The sequence below is a fragment of the Thamnophis sirtalis genome, unplaced genomic scaffold, assembly GCF_051295495.1.
Source record: "Thamnophis sirtalis isolate CommonGarterSnake01/CBP01778 unplaced genomic scaffold, rThaSir2_p1.2 scaffold_5, whole genome shotgun sequence".
NCBI lineage: Eukaryota > Metazoa > Chordata > Lepidosauria > Squamata > Natricidae > Thamnophis > Thamnophis sirtalis.
Genome location: NW_028261385.1, coordinates 129,183,823 through 129,203,926, shown reverse-complemented (window position 1 = coordinate 129,203,926; position 20,104 = coordinate 129,183,823). Strand labels below are relative to the sequence as shown.

The window sequence follows — 20,104 nt, the reverse complement described above, 5'->3', positions numbered from 1 at the left end:
TTAACAAGGAATGTTGTATGAATACAATTATGATTGGTCATCAAGTCACCTTCTTTTTGTCTTACAAAAACAAACCTTACATGACATTGTGGAAAAGCCCAATGGGGGCAAAGATCAACATGAATAGGATGCATTGGTGACAACCATGGTACAGCATATGCAAAATTGCAGAAGTGTAATAGGCATAAAACCATGGAAGGAAGAAACTTAGTTTATCTGCAATAAATAAAAAGGACAAGGATACATTAGAGTAGAATAAAGTTGCTGTCATTTTTGTGCATATTGTGAATACAAGCATTCATGTGAAGATGTAACTTTTGAATGAAAGGAATGCAGGTCGGAATGTATGAACTAGTATTATTCAGATAGTCATGGATGCATATGAAAGTAAGCAGGAATTCATAGCAAACATTGTTATATGTCACATCCAGAGATGAATAGAACAGAACAGAACAAATTAACAGAGTTGGAAGGGACCTTGGTGGTCTTTTATGCCCACCAGGCTTCCGGGCATTTCACCAGCCCAGAGCCCAGGGTTGGGGTGGGGGGGTGGCAGTGGTTATTAGGGAAAGTCTCAGACCTCAGGGGGTCACTGTGCCTCAGATAGGCGGGTGTGAGTCCCTTTTTGTGAAATGGGGCCTTGGAGTTCAGGTGGGCCTTTTTGTTATGTACCTGTCTCCCTGCTACGTTTCATCAGCCCTGCCGGAGCTGCTGGATGTGTTAGCTGGATTGGCAGTTGATTTCCCCAGGCTTATGATCCTGGGGGATTTCAATCTGCCTTCCATTGGTGAGACATCTAAGTCAGCTTGGGAGTTCATGGCTTCCATGACGGCTATGGACCTAACTCAGTTAATTCAAGACCCCACCCATAATGGGGGACGCACGCTCGACCTGATTTTTGTGGATGAATGATCTAGATTTAGGGACTATTTCTATCCAACCCTTGTCATGGTCGGATCATTTCCTCATCAGGCTTGACTTCCATACTGCTATGCCTCACTGCAGGGAGGCGGAACCGACTAGATGGTTCCGCTCCAGGCGCCTGATGGACCCTGAAAGGTTCCTGATGGAGCTTGGGACTTTTCCTGAATCCCTTGCTCACAACTCGACCGAAGCCCTAGTGGAAGCCTGGGATAGGACGGCCACTGGGGCTTTGGATCATGTTGTGCCTTTGCGGCCTCTGACCCGGTATCGATCCCGGGTAGCTCCCTGGTTTACCGAGGAGCTCCGGGAGATGAAACGCCAGAAAAGACACCAAGAGAGTGGTTAGAGGGCCAGCCAGTCCGAATCTGATCGAACACTAGTAAGGATTCATATTAAATCCTACTTAGTGGTGATAAAAGCGGCAAAACGGCAACATTATTCCGCTCTTATCGCATCCGCAGATAACTGTCCAGCCGCCCTGTTTAGGGTGACCCGCTCCTTACTTAGCCAAGGAGCTGGGAAAGACTCCTTGCAGGTTAGGGCTGAAGAATTTGTTCAGTATCTGCAGGATAAAATCGCTGAGATCCGGACGGGCCTGGACTCTGACTGGGTAGATTCGGGCAAGTCGATGAGGATGAATCTTGTGGAGACCATCTGCGATGAGTTTGATCCTGTGACCCCCGAGGGCATGGACAGGATTATGGGGAGACTCAGTGCTGCCACTTGTGTGCTGGACCTGTGTCCCTCTTGGTTAGTCTCAGCTTCCCAGGAGGTGACTCGAGGCTGGCTCCAGGCGATTACCAATGCTTCTTTGAGAGAGGGGTTCTTTCCCATCGCCTTGAAGGAGGCGGTGGTGAGGCCCCTCCTTAAGAAGCCTTCCCTGGACCCAGCTTCTTTAGCCAACTATCATCCAGTCTCCAACTGTTGCATTTAGGGTTCCCGAGGCTGAAGACGAAAGGGAATGTCCACTCACGGATAGCTGAATCAACCAAAGTTTATTGAGCATCCAGAATTAACATGAGAATCCACAGCAAACTTATTAATCATGAAACATCATTCTTATAGTGTTTTCAGCCTCTTTGAGCTCTACGTATTATCTCATTATTGGCTAACAAGTCTCCAAGGCACAATAATTGGTTAGTCCTTACATCATTGGTGTTCGTGAGAATGTTCACGTTGTAATAGCTAAGTAAATCAAGTATTATCAAATGAGTGAATAAAATGTTGCAGGTTATACTTTGTATCATCCCGTGTCCTCGAACATCCCTGGGAACACTGCAAGAGCAAAGATTAGCTGACAGGCAAATATTTTCTGCAGATTGATGCAGTTTCTACTTACACGTGTAACCTCAGTTCTAAGGACCATCCAGATGATTCACCGTAAAAACCCTACATTTCCTCTCTTTTTGTTTTTAATGACGATAAAAGAGATTTTTCAAGAGCATGCATTTGAATCATATTCAAAGTAGGTGCAGGAGACTTACGAAACATAGCAAAAAACATAGCAAAAAATGAAGGAACACATTGCATACAACAACAGCAAAGTATAAGTAATACAATTATGCTCACACCATAGAAAAACAATTGTTTCAACCAAGAAATATTAGGTAACCAGCTAGTTAACCAATCAAAAGGAGAAAATACATAATGTACATTATTTTTTATAGAAGCTTGTAAATTAGCTAATTCATCTTCAATAGTTCTATTAAGTGAATGAAAATGCACAGCACAAGCACGTTGACCAACTAAAGTGCAAAATCCACCTTGACGAGCTAGCAAATAGTCTATAGCAAAACGTTGTTGCATTAAATCTTGATTAAGTTCTTCAATTTCATTTTGCAAGTCTCTAATAATTGCAGCAGTAGCATTAATAGATTTCTCCAATCGGCATGTAAGACCTAAAATAGAATGTCTATTTTCTTGAGTTAATATTCCTGGGTATGATCCCAAAGAAATAGTTCCAGTTATTGCTCCAACTACTGCGCGTCCAAAAGTATGCAATGAAGAAAGTTGAGTATTAATAATAACTTCATCAGAACATTTTGATCCCAAGGCTGCACGTCTTTTTCTAGTTGGTAAACTTCCATAAGCACCCACTTGTACAGGTAACGACAAATATCCAATGGCAGCACATTGATAGTTTTGAGGGTGTACGTTAGTTGCATATTTGTCAAAGAAAAACCACATTGTAGGATCTTTTAATTGCCATCCAGCACAGATTGATCCACCTGTGTCAGTATTAGAAAAAACAGTTTGAAAAATAGGAAAATTTTCAGGATACATTTCAGGTATGATGTTATGACCTTGTGATGTTTTAATAGTACCCCATAACCAATATTTCTGAGTACAATAACTATAATTCCCTACTTTATCTAAAATACGTTTAGCTTTTGAGTAATCAGACCATTGATTAAACCAATTATGACGAGCATAACAACAAAAACATAAGCCTCTAGTAAATTGGTTAATGCGAATATACTTCCATCTAACTGAATTTAATTCATTTGGAGGAGTAGAAAATAGCCAAGAAGAAGAAATATGTTGAAGTTGCGAAACAATGAAAGCAGAAGAATTAATTAGATTAGGAATAAAAGCAACTTGACCAAGAGCCATAGGAGGTTCATAATATAAAGTTATATTATGACCATGAATCAAAAACATATATTGAGCGTGACGAATCCAAAGATTAGGACTAAGAGGAAGAGCAGGAATTGTTTCCGAGTTAGTAGAAACCGGAAAAGAAAAGAAAAAGAGAAAACAACACATGAGAAAAAAGGATTTTTTCAATTGATGTTGATCTTCAAGGTGATTCCAAGGCAATATTGGAGGACGTTGCATCCTTAGATCTTTCATTTGTTTTTCCATGATAAGGACGAACACACCGGCCTGGAATCCACACAGCTTGCTTTGTTTGCAAATCCTCAACTGCAGCGTAACCTCGTCCAATTTATGACCACGATCAACTTATAACCTGGGGACGTCTGAAAATGAAACTTGACTCGAATGTCTGAAAAGGAATCTAGAAAAGTTAAGTAATTCCACGCATAAAGAGCAATAGAGATCAAATTTTGAATTTTTCTCAAATTGAAAGGACCAGATTCAGATTTTACCAATTTAGTTAATGTGGCTTTGAATGTACGATGAGCTCGCTCAATTATAGCTTGCCCTTGAGAATTGTAAGGAATTCCATGTATCAATTGAATGTTCCATTGTTGACAAAAAGAATTAAAGTCCTTGCTAGTATACGCAGGACCATTATCAGTTTTTAATTGAATTGGTCGTCCCATTACGGAAAAAGCAGAAAGACAATGAGACATGGCATCAAAGGTGCGCTCATGTCTAGCAGCAGTGACCCACAAAAAATGAGAATATGTATCAATGGATGCATGTAAATAAGTGAATGGTTTAAAGGTAGCAAATTGTGTAACATCCATTTGCCAAATTTGATTAGATTTTGTTCCTCGAGGATTTACTCCCATAGGAAAAGGAACAGCAAATTGTTGACAAGAAGTACATCCTCGAACAATGTCACGAGCCTGAGACATAGGAACAGAAAATTGTTTAGCCAAAGATTTAGCATTTTGATGAAAATATGAATGACTAGCAACAGGATCTGAAAAAAGAGTTGTGACTTCTTTGAGAGTCTCATCAGCTCGTCTATTTCCTTCCGTCAAAGGATTTTGAAAAGGAGAATGGCTCCTAATGTGCTCAACATATAAAGGAAAGACACGTGCTTCCAAAACATGTTTCAAAGATAAAAATAAAGACAAAAGATTAACGTCAAGAGAAACAGCACAATAAGCATAAGGAAGAGATTGCATTGCAAGAAAAACATATTTGGTATCAACAATCAAGTTAATAGGTTGATCAGAAAATAATCTCAGAGCCAAAATAACAGCTGCCAACTCAGAACGTTGGGCAGATGTCTGAACAGAAGTGAATTTAGAAAACCATTGTTGACCATCCGTCCAAACCACAACTCCACGAGTGGGTGATCCGTCTGTGAAAATTGTTAATGCTTCAGGAAGAGGAAAACGAGTAAAAATAGAAGAAAATGAAAGATTCAATGTATTTGTAATAACTATTCTAGGATCTTTAGGTAAAGAATATTGAATATCACCAAGGTAGTTGGAAAATGCAATTTGATATGAATCAGAAATGGTCATCAAATGTTCATGTTCAAGTTTAGTACGAGTGAAAGCTATTCCATCCAGATCATGACCTATTAATTGCAAAGATCTTCGTCGTGCTTTCATAATCAATTCTTCTAAAGCCTGTTGATAAGGAAAAATGTTTCTAGGAGGAGAAGCAGACAAATTCAACCATTCATGAATATGAATCACTTTTTCATCCAAAATAGAATAAAGACATCCAGTAGGTAAAGGTGATGTAGGAAGAATTGCTAACCATAACTTTTCGGTTATAGAAGCAATTCTATCAACATATCCCAATTTAAATTTATTTAGAATTTCTTGGAGACATTTCTTTTGCAAAACAGTAAGTGAAACCAAATCTCCAGGTTTTTTGGAACCTTTTAATAGAGAGAAAAGAGGTAACATTTCTCCTGTAGAAATTTTAAAATATGGACGAGCCCAATTGATTGTACCTAAAAGTTTTTGCCACTGAACCAAAGTATATGAAGATTGCACCTTAAGTTCAGGTAAGATAGGAATGGAAGAAGATTGTAAGACTTTAAAACCCAAATAAGAATATGGTTCAGAACGTTGTATTTTTTCAGGAGCTATAAAAAGCCCTCTGCTTGCTACAATGGTAGTCAATTGTTGTAGCACCTGTTCTTCATCAAGATTTTCACCTGCAATTAAAATATCATCCATATAATGGAAAATAAGATAAGAAGGAAATTGATCACGAAAAGGTTGTAAAGCTTGATCCACAAAATATTGACAAATTGTAGGAGAATTTAGCATACCTTGTGGTAACACACACCATTGAAATCTTTGTGTAGGCTGACTATTATTTAAAACAGGCACAGTGAATGCAAATTTTTCTCTATCCTGTGACTGCAAAGGAATGGTGAAAAAACAATCCTTCAAATCCACAACTAATATTTTATAAGACTGTGGGATAAAATTAGGATTAGGAAGACCACATTGTAACGGTCCCATTGGTTGAATACATTCATTTATTTTTCTAAGATCAGATAAAAATCTCCATTTTCCACTTTTCTTTTTAATAACAAAGACAGGAGTGTTCCATGGACTAGTAGAAGGTTCAATATGGCCAGCAGCCAATTGCTCCTGGACTAAGGAATGCAAAGCAATCAATTTTTCAGAAGATAAAGGCCATTGCTCAATCCAAACAGGTGTAGAACAAAGCCATTTAAGAGGAAGCGCCATCATCCAAAATCAAATGAGCATTAAGAAGAGAAAGAAGGTCCCTACCCCAAATATTAGTATGAATATCTAAAATGTAAGGATGTAAGGATACAGACTTACCAGCAGAGGTCGTGATGGCTATGGAATAAATGCTTTGCCAAGCATTTGTAGACCCACCAATGCCCCACAAGGAATTAACATCACGTTTAGGCCATTGGACAGGCCACTGTAAAAGTGAGATGACAGTAACGTCGGCTCCTGTGTCCAACAAACCTTGAAACGGTTGCTTATTAAGATACAAAGTAAGAAGTGGTCTATGAGAATTAATAGACTGCAAGAGGCCTATAGAAGTAAGAGTAGAACCAAATCCAGAATCACCACGATTTCCAGTACCTGGGTTAGGTATTTTATAGGGAAGCAAAAGAAGTTGTGCTACAGAAGATCCTTTAGGAAGAAATTGTGGAATGTTAACCCAAATTTGCATAAGAATCACTCCAGTGTAATCAGAATCAATAACTCCTGGAACCACAAAACATCCCAATTTATGAGCAGAAGAACGTGGTAAGATGATGCCAACCAAACCAGAAGAAAGAGGACCAGTATATTGAGAAGCAACCAATTTTACCTCTAAAGGAAATTTAAAATCCAAATCAGCTTGAGTAATTAAATCGATCCCAGCACTACCTGCTGTGGCTGAGGAAGCGCTAGAGAGGGAGGAGGAACAAGAGAGGGGGGAGGAAAATTCACAACGGGAAAGGCACTCTTTGTTTTCTGGGTGGGTGCCACACCCACCTGGCCGTTTCCCGAACTCAAACGAAATCTACACTGATTTGCCCAGTGAAAACCCTTCTTGCAAATAGGACACTTCTTCACAGGACGATCACCACCAATTGATGTTGAACGACAATCTTTCTGAAAATGCCCTAATTTTCCACATCTAAAACAGTTCCCTGAAGGCTTCCTCCCTCTTTGAATCGCTGCAGCCAACAAATTCATGTTGTATGATGGAGATCCTACATCCTGACAAACGCGTAACATGTCTGCTAACGTGTATTGATTTGTAGCTTTTAAAGGCTGCAAAGCACGTTTACAGTCCACATTAGCATTTTCAATAGCCAACTGACGAAGCAATTCTCCAGCCGCTTCCTGATTATCCAACTGTTGATGCAAAGCTTTTGAAAGTCTCTCCACAAAATCAGCATAAGGTTCATTCACTCTCTGGCGTATGTTAGAAAAGCTAACTTTAGGTTCTCCGGCTTGAGGAACCTTGAGAAAAGACCTGAATGCACATTCAGAAACTACCGCCAAAGTTGCAGGAGGAAGTAAAACCTGATTAGGAATGTCTGCAAACTGACCTGACCCAAACAACTGTTCCACTGTGTAAACTCCACCACTACCTAAAGCAGCTGCCTGAGAATGACGCAAATACTCACTTTCCCAAACAACATACTGCATAGAAGTCAAAATCATTCTAAACAATTGTTTCCAATCCTGCGGAATCATAGAATAGCCATTCTTAATTCCTTCCAAAAGACCTTTAGTAAAATTTCCAGTGATACCATAATCAGAAATAGCCTTCTTTAACTCCCTTAAAATCTGAAATGGCAAACCTTCCCACTCAGCAATCTGCTGACCTGGTTGTGGCCCTGGTTGATATTGAACCGGACACACAGAGAACAAATCAGCTAACTCTTCTCCAGAAATATTAACATCTGATTTACAATTTTCTACCATTTTCTGAAAAGCAGACTTTGGAAGAATATTAGTAGAAGAATGAGGAATAGGAGGAAGAGAAAGATGAGAGGGAATAGGAGGAGGGGGAGGAGGAGGAGGAGGTTTTAACACAATGTCAGAAGAAGGAGAAGAAGGTATTATTTCAGACTCAGATTTAGGATCAAAAGAAGAAATTTCTTTTTCAGACAGTGGAGGAAAAATCACAGTATTAGAATGTTGAGAAGGAGGGGATGATAAGGAAGAAACAGAATCTTCTTTCTGACCAAATATTTCTACAGCATGCCGACACAAATGCCAAGCGTGCAAAACATCCACATCTTTCCTAGGCTCAGAATGCAAAACCTTGCCAACTTTTTCCCAATCTGACAACTTCAAAGAACCTTGTATAGGATAGAAAGGACAACTTAAAGCAATTTCACGGACCAGCCGAAAAAGAGCCTTTTGTGACACACATAACTCAGACTTCTTAAGAAGATACCCTAACTCACTAACATGCTTCCTTTGCTCTAGAGAGAGCGAAGACCCCATACTTACTAAGAAAAGCCCTTGGGCTGACGACGCGTCTGTCCTTCTCTGGACGAAGTACGGGTCCCTGTTCGGGCGCCAAAATGTTGCATTTAGGGTTCCCGAGGCTGAAGACGAAAGGGAATGTCCACTCACGGATAGCTGAATCAACCAAAGTTTATTGAGCATCCAGAATTAACATGAGAATCCACAGCAAACTTATTAATCATGAAACATCATTCTTATAGTGTTTTCAGCCTCTTTGAGCTCTACGTATTATCTCATTATTGGCTAACAAGTCTCCAAGGCACAATAATTGGTTAGTCCTTACATCATTGGTGTTCGTGAGAATGTTCACGTTGTAATAGCTAAGTAAATCAAGTATTATCAAATGAGTGAATAAAATGTTGCAGGTTATACTTTGTATCATCCCGTGTCCTCGAACATCCCTGGGAACACTGCAAGAGCAAAGATTAGCTGACAGGCAAATATTTTCTGCAGATTGATGCAGTTTCTACTTACACGTGTAACCTCAGTTCTAAGGACCATCCAGATGATTCACCGTAAAAACCCTACATCCAACCTTCGCTTTGTAGCGAAGGTTGTTGAGAATGCGGTAGCATGTCAGCTTCCCCAGTCCCTGGATGAAGCTGTCTACCTGGATCCGTTTCAGTCGGGTTTCAGGCCCGGATACAACACGGAGACGGCATTGGTCGCGTTGGTCGATGATCTCTGGTGGGCCCAAGACAGGGGCTGTTCCTCTGTCCTGGTCCTATTAGACCTCTCAGTGGCTTTCGATACCATCGACCAGGGTATCCTACTGCGATGACTCGAGGGGTTGGGAGTGGGGGGCACCGTTTTACGGTGGTTCTTCTATTACTTGTTGGATCAGTCACAGTTTGTGTTGACTGGAGGGCAGGGATCGATCCTGAGGCGCGTCACTTGTGGAGTGCCCCAGGGGTCGGTTCCCTCACCCCTCCTGTTCAACATATATATGAAACCACTGGGTGAGATCATCTGTGGTTTTGGGGTACGGTATCATCAATATGCTGATGATACCCAACTTTTCATCTTTATCCCAAACCACCCAAACGATGCCCTCGATGTGATGTCCCAATGCCTGGAGGCTGTGTGGATCTGGATGGGGAGGAACAGGCTCAAGCTCAATCCCTCCAAGTGGCTGTGGTTTCCGTCATCCCGATTTGTGCATCTTGTTCCATCTTTGATGATAGGGGGAGAAATTTTAGCCCCCTCAGAGAGGGCCCGCAATCTGGGTGTCCTCCTGGATACGCGGCTTAGTTTAGAAGAACACCTGATGGCCGTGACCAGGGGGGCTTTTTCCCAGGTTCACCTGGTACGTCAGTTGTGCCCCTTTCTGGATCAGGATGCTCTGTGCACAGTCACCTATACCCTCGTCCTTTCTCGCCTGGACTACTGTTAAGCTCTCTACATGGGGCTGCCTTTGAAGAGCATCCAGAAGCTTCAACTGGTCCAAAATGCGGCTGCGCGGGTTGTCATGGGGGCACCCAGGTACTCCCATGTTACCCCCCTTTTAGGCGGCCTGAACTGGTTGCTGGTTATCTTCCGGGTGCGATTCAAGGTACTAATTATGACCTTTAAAGGGCTTAGGCCCAGGGTACCTGTGAGACCACCTAGTGCCACCAGTAGCCTCCCTTCATCCAGTGCGATCCCACAGAGTTAGCCTCCTCAGGGTGCCGTCGGCCAGACAGTGTCGACTGGTGACCCCCAGGGGGAGAGCCTTCTCTGTGGGAGCACCTTCCCTCTGGAATGAGCTGCCCCCAAAGCTTTGTATAATCCCCGACCTCCGGTCCTTCCGACGTGCCCTAAAAAGTTGGGTTTTCCAGCAAGCCAGCCCGGCCTGAACAAAACAAATCAAAGTATTGATTATTGTTAATTTGAATTTGAATTCTTTTTAAAAAATGTGTCATTGTTAATTTTAATAGGGTTTGGATATATCCTATTTAATTTCTTTTTAACTTTTGTAGTATGTGTTTCTTTTAATGTTGTACGCCGCCCTGAGTCCTTGGGAGAAGGGCGGCATATAAATCGAATAAACTTCAACCTCTACCCCTGCTTAGGTAGGAAACTCTACACCACTTCAGACAAATGGTTATCCAACATCTTCTTAAAAACTTCCAATGTTGGAGCATTCACAACTTCTGGAGGCAAGATGATGGATGGATGGATGGATGGATGGATGGATGGAAGGATGGAAGGATGGAAGGATGGAAGGATGGAAGGATGGAAGGATGGAAGGATGGAAGGATGGAAGGATGGAAGGATGGAAGGATGGAAGGAAGGACGGACGGAAGGAAGGATGGAAGGACGGAAGGAAGGAAGGATGGAAGGATGGAAGGATGGAAGGATGGAAGGATGGAAGGAAGGAAGGATGGAAGGATGGAAGGATGGAAGGATGGAAGGAAGGAAGGATGGAAGGATGGAAGGATGGAAGGATGGAAGGATGGAAGGATGGAAGGATGGAAGGATGGATGGATGGAAGGAAGGAAGGAAGGAAGGAAGGAAGGAAGATAAAAATAAAACAAATGCAGGAGAAAAGGGTATACAGTTTGTCTTCTCCAAAAACGTACTGAAAATTAACCTTCCAACATAATGAATTGTAAGTACATTAGAAGTTGTTTGGAACAAAGTAAAAGAATTGTTATAAAATGCATAGACATGTATAGAATTACATCAGTAAAAAAGAAGTTTGGTAAAATAATGATTTTTTTTCTTTTGTATGGGAATCTATACTGTATTCAACTGGTATAACTAAATCTTGGAAGACAATTCTTACCTCAAGAATTTAAACAAGAAGTCAACTTCAACCAGTTGCTGGAAGACTAGTGAGTTTCCTTTTGCAACTGGTTGGCCACAATGATAACAGATTGCTGAAATGGATGGCCCAGAGGTTCAACTTAGCAGGGCACTGTTTATTGTTATGTTCTTGCGGTGGATCAATGCAAGTTCTTCTGAACTTGTTATAAAGCTATCTTGCCCTCAACATTCTTGCAGATACTGTACATCTGTAATATAAATAAAATAAAATAAAACCACTAATGCACAGCTACTACTCAGAGGTCCTGTTTTAATTGTGGGTCTATGGAAGACATATGTTTAAGTAAAAACTATTGAGAATCTACCGGAAATCCATCAGATGGTTATTCAGCTTTTCAGTTGCTCTTAAACAGTTCCAGATTAAAATGAAGCAAACAGCAGCCAAAGGCTACAGATGAAATGGCTTGCCTCCAGGATCATTTGCTCAGCATTGTTATATCATCCAGTCTGAGTTTAAATTTGCTACAAGCCTGACCCCTGGAGTACAAAGGCCCTAAAATTAATAAACCCAATTGCTCTAGAGCAGTGTTTCTCAACCTTGGCAACTTGAAGATGTCCGGACTTCAACTCCCAGAATTCCCCAGCCAGCATTCGCTGGCTGGGGAATTCTGGGAGTTGAAGTCCGGACATCTTCAAGTTGCCAAGGTTGAGAAACACTGCTCTAGAGTAACAATTGAAATAACACAATGGGAAAATGATAGCTTCCTTCTCTGACCATAGTTCAACTGGGATTCATTTCACACTGTGATTAAATTAATAACAATTTCATCTAATGTAGACTGTTTGGGGTTAGATAATGAGCATGGCATGCCCCAAATTGTTTTCTGTTGTGTGTAAACATGTTGCTTGTTGTACAAATGGTATGAGAATTTATACTACTGTGGGATACTGTGTTGTAAAATTAACACATATTAAATAGACTACACAAATGGATCTGGTGTGTGTGTGTGTGTGTGTGCGTGCGTGCGTGCGTGCGTGTGTGTGGGCCCAAGTACTGCATAGAGCTAGATAAGGGGAGAAATCTTTATAAAGGAAATGTTGCTTCTGAAATGATATATAGCATCAAAAGAGATAAAATGATAAAACATTTAAATAATGTAAACAAGATTTGACAGTTGGCTATAATGTTATAGTATTAATCAGTAAAGTTATTTTTAGCAGGTTGACAGAAGTAACATTTCAGAGTTTGTTCTGCACTTTCAGATTCCAATATCTTGGAAGCAAAAGGCCTATAACTTACAAGAACAGAGTGGTAATTATGATTTTACATATATATAAAATCCAGTCATCTATACCATTTCAGAGTTCTTGTTTCTCTCTCTAGCCTTCTGTATAGCTTACACCAGTGGTGGGTTTCAAAATTTTGTAGAACCTCTTCTGTAGGTGTGGCCTGCTTTGTGGGAGTGACTTGTCGATCACGTGACTGGGTAGGAGTGGCTTGCCATGTGACTGGGTGGGAGTGGCTTGCCATCCATGTGACTGGGTGGGAGTGGCTTAACAGTCATGTGACTGGGTGGGCGTGGCCAACTTGTAAAATGTGGTGAAACTCACTTAACAATGCTCTTGCTTAGCAACCAAAATGTTGGCTCAGGAACTCTGGCATTTGAAGCATGCAAGTCTTAAAGCTGTCAAGTTACAAGACTCTTGCACCCCTAACCCTTTAGGAAAAAAAAACCAGGGTGTTCAAACTTGACAGCTTTAAGACTTGTGGACTTCAACTCCCAGAATTCCTCCTCTCGCTCTTCATCTTGATGACGTGCGGACGGACGGGGGAGGGAGCTGGAACCGGTTCTAAACAGCACTGTAGATTTGTACTGGCAGGAACCCACCCCTGGCTTACACCAATACCACTTCTAACTGCAGTTCTTAGTATACTTACTGAGATATACGTCACATCTTTAAAAATTGTTTCCTAATCATTAAAAATGGCACTGGAGTAGAAATAGCAGAGGGGTTGAATTAGAGTAGACACATGTCTTGTGACATTTTAGGGATTCTGCAACTCCTCAAATTACAACACAACTCTAATTTGAAATATTATAGGAGAGGGATGTGTCAAGATAAATGGGAAACACTTTTTTATTGTATTTTTATTTTCATTTTTCTAAATTGCTGTTTTTCATCACTTTGATTATTTTTGGTGTGATACCATGAGGAATCATACTGGAATGCAGCGGTATATAAAATAGATGCATAAATATTGTGGCATTTTTTCTCTTTCTACATAATATCCAGAGTTCCACCTTTTGTTGACTCTTTTTTTAAAAAATATTTTGTTTATCAGTAGGAGCACAAGCTCAGTAAAGGGAGGCAAATGCCACTTGAACTGAAATACAGGCTGAATTTTTTCCTGGAAGGATCAACCTAGATTGTAAATTTGTGAACTTTAGCTTGAACAAAGTCAAAAAAATAATGTAAGTGTTCCTTGGATGGTTCAGTTAGAAGGAATGGGCTCCATATTATCATGGGCCAAATCAATGTCATAAATACCCAAAAAGCAATTTATGATTAGTAGCACAGTTTAGGCTAAACACCATGAAAAAAATAACACGAAGACAACATCACTACTTTGGAGAATTGATAAGGGGAGAGGGAAATTCTAGGACCTGGAAAGTACTGGCCAATAGGGAACTATCCTTCCTAGTGAAAACTATTGCAAAACTACTTCTAGAATATTTCTTCTGGAGCAGGAGATGAGCTGAAAGTTAATTGATTCCCCTTCTAGAACCTATGGTGTCGTGAAGATGTGAAGATCACTCTCAGTTTCATTCCCAAATGCAAAAGGATTCGGAATAGTAAGATAATCAGATATATTTACACAACTTGGTTGTGTAAAGTTCAATCATGATCTGAAATTAATATAACAACCCTGGTTTGTGCAATACACTGAAACATTAATTCATCACATTGACTGGGCTCACAAATTAGCCAACTACATTTTACCTGAGTAAAATAAAACCCAGCTATTTCCTGCAGTACAATTTTAGAATGCTAATTCTTACACCTCAGGCATGCCTGTAATTTCAAGACCCATGTAGTTGATTATTTTCATATTACTTAACATTCTTTATAAGGCAGAAATTAATTATTTTACTGGCTGCTTTGGAGAAGATGAGAATGGAAAATATATTTTACCTTCTCCTTTCCTGTCCTTGGTATTAAAACTCGAGCTACAACACAAAAGTCATCCACACCAACAATTACAATGCCAAGATGCAGATTCCATATAACCCAATTATGCTATTTTGCCACAACCAAGTGTCACTTTGCTGAAGATATGCACTAGCACAGCATTCTACTAACGGCCTCTTGAATCAATGAAAATAAGAATACTAAAAATATTTGAAACCACAGTTATCCCAGGAATTTAAAGAAGGTAGCATTACACAGACTATTAACTTTTTGGCATCTACAGGCCTAGCTTGAGCTGTCATCTTTGCTTGACCCTGAAACAACTTTCTCCCTCCCTGTTGCCAAAATGTCAGCATTGGATATCCGTGCCTGTCTTTTCCTTGGAGGAATGAATGGAGGATCTTTCAAAACTGACTAGTAGACATCAAGATGCAAAAGATTTGGAGAATCTGAGAAGCTATTCTTTTCAGAAGAAATCACTCTCTGAGACAGTTAGATATAGATATATGATAACTTTTCTGCTTACCTTTGTTTTCTCAAAAAAATCTGTGTGATTTTCTTTCAGGGGGATGTTTAAAGTAACAAGCTGGATAGTCATTCATAAGGGATAGAATGCCTTACCGCAGGAACATTATTTTGACAAGTAACTCAAATAATACCTAATTTTACAACATTCTTAGAAAAGTACCAAAGTGAAGAGCACGATTTCTCATATTTTTCATTCATTTAGAATTTACTGTACTCCAGAGATATAAGTGTGTGGGTAAGGGGAACAAGTAAAAGAATCAGAGTAGGTACAATGTAATTGTTCTCAAAAAGGGCTGTTCCTTTTTTTGCGGGGTAGGGAAATTAAGAATAGTTACCATCATACCTCTTCCTTAAGCCCATTGCCTTACAGAAGTCTACACACTGTGGTAGTGAGCAAATGAAGCCTGTACAGTATAACAAATGTGTAGCCACAATACATTTATTATGCAATCTTCTGTTTAAACTGATTAAGATATTTAAATACTACATATGAATTTCTTAGGACCATTCATTGTAGTTAGGACTAGCTCAGGGTCCTCATGATCACAGGATCAAAATTCGGATGCTTAATAAACCTCACGTACCTACAAGAGTTGCAGCATAATCAGATCATGTGATCACTATTTGGGACCTTCCCAGAGGGCTTTCAACAAGCAAAGTCCACGGAGAAAGCTGGATTCACCTAACAAGCTCAGTGATTTGCTGCACAACTCTCTTAACAAACACATTGCTCACAGTGTTGGAAGTTCAGGTCCTATAGTGATGATAAGTTGAGGACTATCCGTATTCCAAAACAGAGCCAATATGTCAGGGTTCCAAATAGCATCCAAAAGTCCAAGGCAAAGTATTGCTCAAAGTTCCAATGTATTAAGAGAGCCATGTTGGCACCCATGGGAAAACCCGAATCTGAAAGCTTCCAGGTTTTTCCCACCTACTTGAAAGTTCAAGATCTTGCCCCACACTCACAATCCCATCACATGGTCCAATCTCCCACTGCCACACTGGCAGCTCCACCCATCCAGTTCCGGTCAGGTGTGGAGGTGCAGAGGCAAAGGATGACCTTGGCTTTCTAGAAAGAATTTTGTTTTGACTAAACAGTAGGTAACTCCGTACAATCCCCCCTCCCATCTTCCCACAATAGAAAAAGGCATAATAGAGAGTGTGGCAGGCTAAAGATCCAAAGAAAGCTGCAGGCCTGACACAATGTTTCAAAAGATATTATGTGTAATTTGGGTTAGGGACTGTCAAAATTAATCAAAAGTCAGGTTGGAAACTTATTTAGTGAGTATTAACATAACCTTTGGGTATGATTGTCAAGTTGCTTTCAGAACCTATCAGGTCCATTTTGTGATACTCTTCTATAAAGAACAATTTCTACTTGAGGGCCAGAACTAACAGGACTTACTAGAATCTTGAGAGGACTTATCAAATATTGAGAATCTTCTCAAAGAGAAGGAATACAAAAGTATGGTGTGGGAAACTTCCTTTTTAAATAAATAACCAGAAAGCTTCTAAGCATATGGTCAAACCAAAATGGGTACTAGGGCACGATAGAGCCCAAAGTTTGTATGAATTAATTGGTTGCCTGATTAAAGAAGGAAAATCAGGCACCTGATTTTGGTTTTCTTGTTATTGCTTTTTATTATTACTATGAGCTGCCCAGAGTTGCATTTTACAAGATGAGTCACCATATCAAGTTTTTTAATTAATTATGCTTTCAGGACCATCACGTATTTCACCATCATCATATCTCAGCCCAGCTCTGGTTTCCCCTAAGTTTACTTCTATTTCATCAACCCAATTTTGTTTGGAGTTGTACAACAGCAAGCATTATTACTCTTATTAAACATTTAGCAATAGCAATAGCAATAGCAGTTAGACTTCATAGGGCTTTCAGCCCTCTCTAAGCGATTTACAGAGTCAGCATATCGCCCCCACAGTCTGGGTCCTCATTTCACCCACCTCGGAAGGATGGAAGGCTGAGTCAACCTTGAGCCGGTGAGATTAGAACTGCTGAACTGCAGATAACAGTCAGCTGAAGTGGCCTGCAGTACTGCACCCTAACCACTGCGCCACCTCGGCTCTATTTAAAAGTCAGACTTTCTTGTCACCTCTTTCAAATTATTCAAAAGATCCAAATATACAATTCTGTGGGTCTAGGACAACTCACTATGGCTAACATACGGGGACAACTAGCCACGGAATAACCTATCACGGAACAATTCAACGCTGTATTAATCTTTTCATTCAGTTACTTTTATTATTATTTTTGTTGAAATTACTATAATTCTTGTATTTCTGGACTGACTTTATTTTTTTAATACTGTCCAGGGTTCCAATGAAATTGTTTGTAGTTGTTGAATTGTCCCATGGCAAGTTGGTTGTTGTGAGTTGGCTCAATGGTTAAATGCAGCACTGCAGGCTACTTCAGCTGACTGCAGTTCTGCAGTTTGGCTGTTCAAATCTCACCGGCTCAAGGTTGACTCAGCCTTCCATCCTTCCGAGGTGGGTAAAATGAGGACCCGGATTGTTGTTGGGGGCAATATGCTGACTCTGTAAAACCGCTTAGAGAGGGCTGAAAGCCCTATGAAGCGGTATATAAGTCTAACTGCTATTGCTATTGCTATTGTTGTCCCATTTTTGCCTCTCCCTATCCTATATTTATGATTAACACAGGGGAGCAGAATTTTTCAATTTCAGTAATTCTTTTTAAGCATTCATTCTGGTGCTCTGCTATCCTGATGCTCAATCTTCTCTAAGGAAACCTCACTGAGCTACAGCAGAGCAATTGGTGACCATCTGTTCTGAGAAGGTTTTGCTGACTAGACTGGTCGGTGGGGATGTGGTACACCAGTACAATCCATAACATTTCCCATAAATTGCCTATCAACTAATTGTTATCCATCAAAATATGCAACTATTTTTTTTTTAAAAAAAAGGATGAGGAGAGTTCTGAAAAAAGCCGTTCAACTTAAAACACCAAATAATTTCCCTGTGTTATGTTACTGTAAAAGAAGAAATTCTTTGGTATGGTTCATTTACTTTTTGCAACCTTGCAAACCACAGAGAATTTTCATTGTGTTTTCAGATCCGAATAACACATTGGCTTACTGCTGGCATCCCTCAGTCGGAAGGTTTTCAAATGTTTGGTGAATGTTAAGGTCTTTAGAACTACTCTGGGTATAAAATATAAGTTCTTCTTCTCCCACGCACCTCAATCTGGCCTCCTACAAGAAAAGCTTTGGGGAAAAAAACCCTTTATAGCAGTAATCATTAGAAAGTGGTACAAACTTTCAAGCAAGCCTCGGCAGCCTTAACTCTGAGAAAAGAACCAGGCCTGGTTGGTATTTGTTAACTGTTTTGACCAAACCCTTCAAAAACCTTGTTTGTTCACATCAAATAAAATAACACATTTTAGTGGTTACCCCTATTGCTTCATCCTCCACAGTTCTTTGGGAGGGATGTCTGATGCATTAGGAATGTTACAATTGTTGAAACTGTCTGTTATAACTTTCTATAAACATTTGCTGGTCATCACAAGAATTATTAGGAATTTTCTTTTTTCAGCAGGAGTCTCCAACATTGTCAACTTTAAGACTTGTGGACGTCAACTCTCAGAGTCGACTGGGAAAATTCTGGGAGTTGAAGTTCACAAGTCTTAAAGTTGCCAAAGTTGGACACCCTTTTTTTACAGGTATTTAACAGGACATCCAAAGTACTATTTTCTAATAAGTTATAAGTGCCATTCCTTTTCCTTCGATGGAGATTGCCATGATGATCTTCCATTGGCCTTGGAGAATCAACACCAGACTTGTGGGTACAAAAACGTATAGGCAACACAATCTTCTGCATGTTGATAAACACCTCCTGGACAGTGGTGGGATTCAAAAAAATTTACTACTGGTTCTGTGGGTGTGGCTTGGTGGGCATGGCTTGGTGGGCATGGCTTGGTGGGCAGGGGAAGGATACTGTGAAATCTCCATTCCCACCCCACTCCAGTGGAAGGTTACTGCAAAATCCCCATTTCCTCCCGATCAGCTGGGACTTGGGAGGCAGAGAATAGAGGGGGCGGGGCCAGTCAGAGGTGCTATTTACCTGTTCTCCGAACTACTCAAAATTTCTGCTACTGGTTCTCCAGAACTGGTCAGAACCTGCTTAATACCACTTCTGCTCCTGGAGTAAGGACTTGCCATGTAATTGTCCTTAGGATTCACAGATTTCTGAACTTGTGATTGCAGCAGTTACATTAACAGTAAATGTTGAATAAAGAAATTCATTTTAGGATATTAAATTCAAGCCAACTATTGAATGTCCACATGGTTGCATAACATAATGGGGGACTTGTAGATATCTATACTCGGATACCTGTGTTTCTATGGTATTTGTAAGCTTAGGTTTGGCAAAACAATGCATCATAGGGCAACGATTTTTGGACCAACATACCCCAAATAGGCCAACATAAGGAATGCATTCAAAATCCAGGCTCTATTCCTCTTCTGATATTGAAATATGGCAAAGTTGTGGTCACTTCAGAGCTACCACACTTCTGCAATCAGCTGCCGTCACGTGATTGTCACTTCCAATGCTCCCTTCCAGCTTCTCACAAGGAAAGTGAATGGGGAAACTGACAAAAAGTCAGAAATACCTCCCACTCCCAGTGCTTTTTTGCCCGTCTCTGATCATTCTGTTCCTCTGTAAGGAAATACGATAGAAATATGGATTACAGGTTATCTAGTAAACATTAAAATTATTGGCTTTGTAGTGGATATCATCATGGTTTTACGAAATGCAGTTAAATCTTGCAAAACAACATCAGCTTCTTTAAGGCCTTTTCACATGTGTCCTCTTTTTTTCTATTCTCAGCCTAAGAGATGGAAAATATTGAATTCCTTTGTGAAACATTGTGTGCAAGTGCTGTTGGAAACTGAATGGAAAAGTTACAGTCCATTGACAGTGTAAAAGTTCCATGTTTGGATGCAACTCAAATTTATAATACAATTAGCAAATTGCTGAATATCCTCAATCTTGACAGCTTAACTTGAACTATAATCTCTTGGCCTTACGAGTGAGTCATGGTTTTTACATTCTTT

General features: G+C 40.2%; 1 protein-coding gene across 1 annotated transcript; it reads right to left on the bottom strand.

The window, feature by feature from the left end:
- Positions 1-1,900: 1,900 nt before the first annotated feature.
- LOC148045641 (uncharacterized) lies at positions 1,901-9,052 on the bottom strand. Its single transcript, XM_087716875.1, has 2 exons — positions 8,529-9,052; positions 1,901-3,152 (listed from the first exon to the last, which is right to left on the bottom strand). The coding sequence occupies exon 2, from the start codon at positions 3,109-3,111 to the stop codon at positions 2,314-2,316; it is 798 nt and encodes a 265-aa protein (XP_087573001.1). The 5' UTR covers positions 3,112-3,152; positions 8,529-9,052; the 3' UTR covers positions 1,901-2,313.
- Positions 9,053-20,104: the final 11,052 nt, after the last annotated feature.

What these genes read in the sequence shown, in the direction of transcription:
- LOC148045641 (XM_087716875.1), bottom strand. Translation starts at nt 3,111, where the DNA reads ATGTGGTTTTTCTTTGACAAATATGCAACTAACGTACACCCTCAAAAC.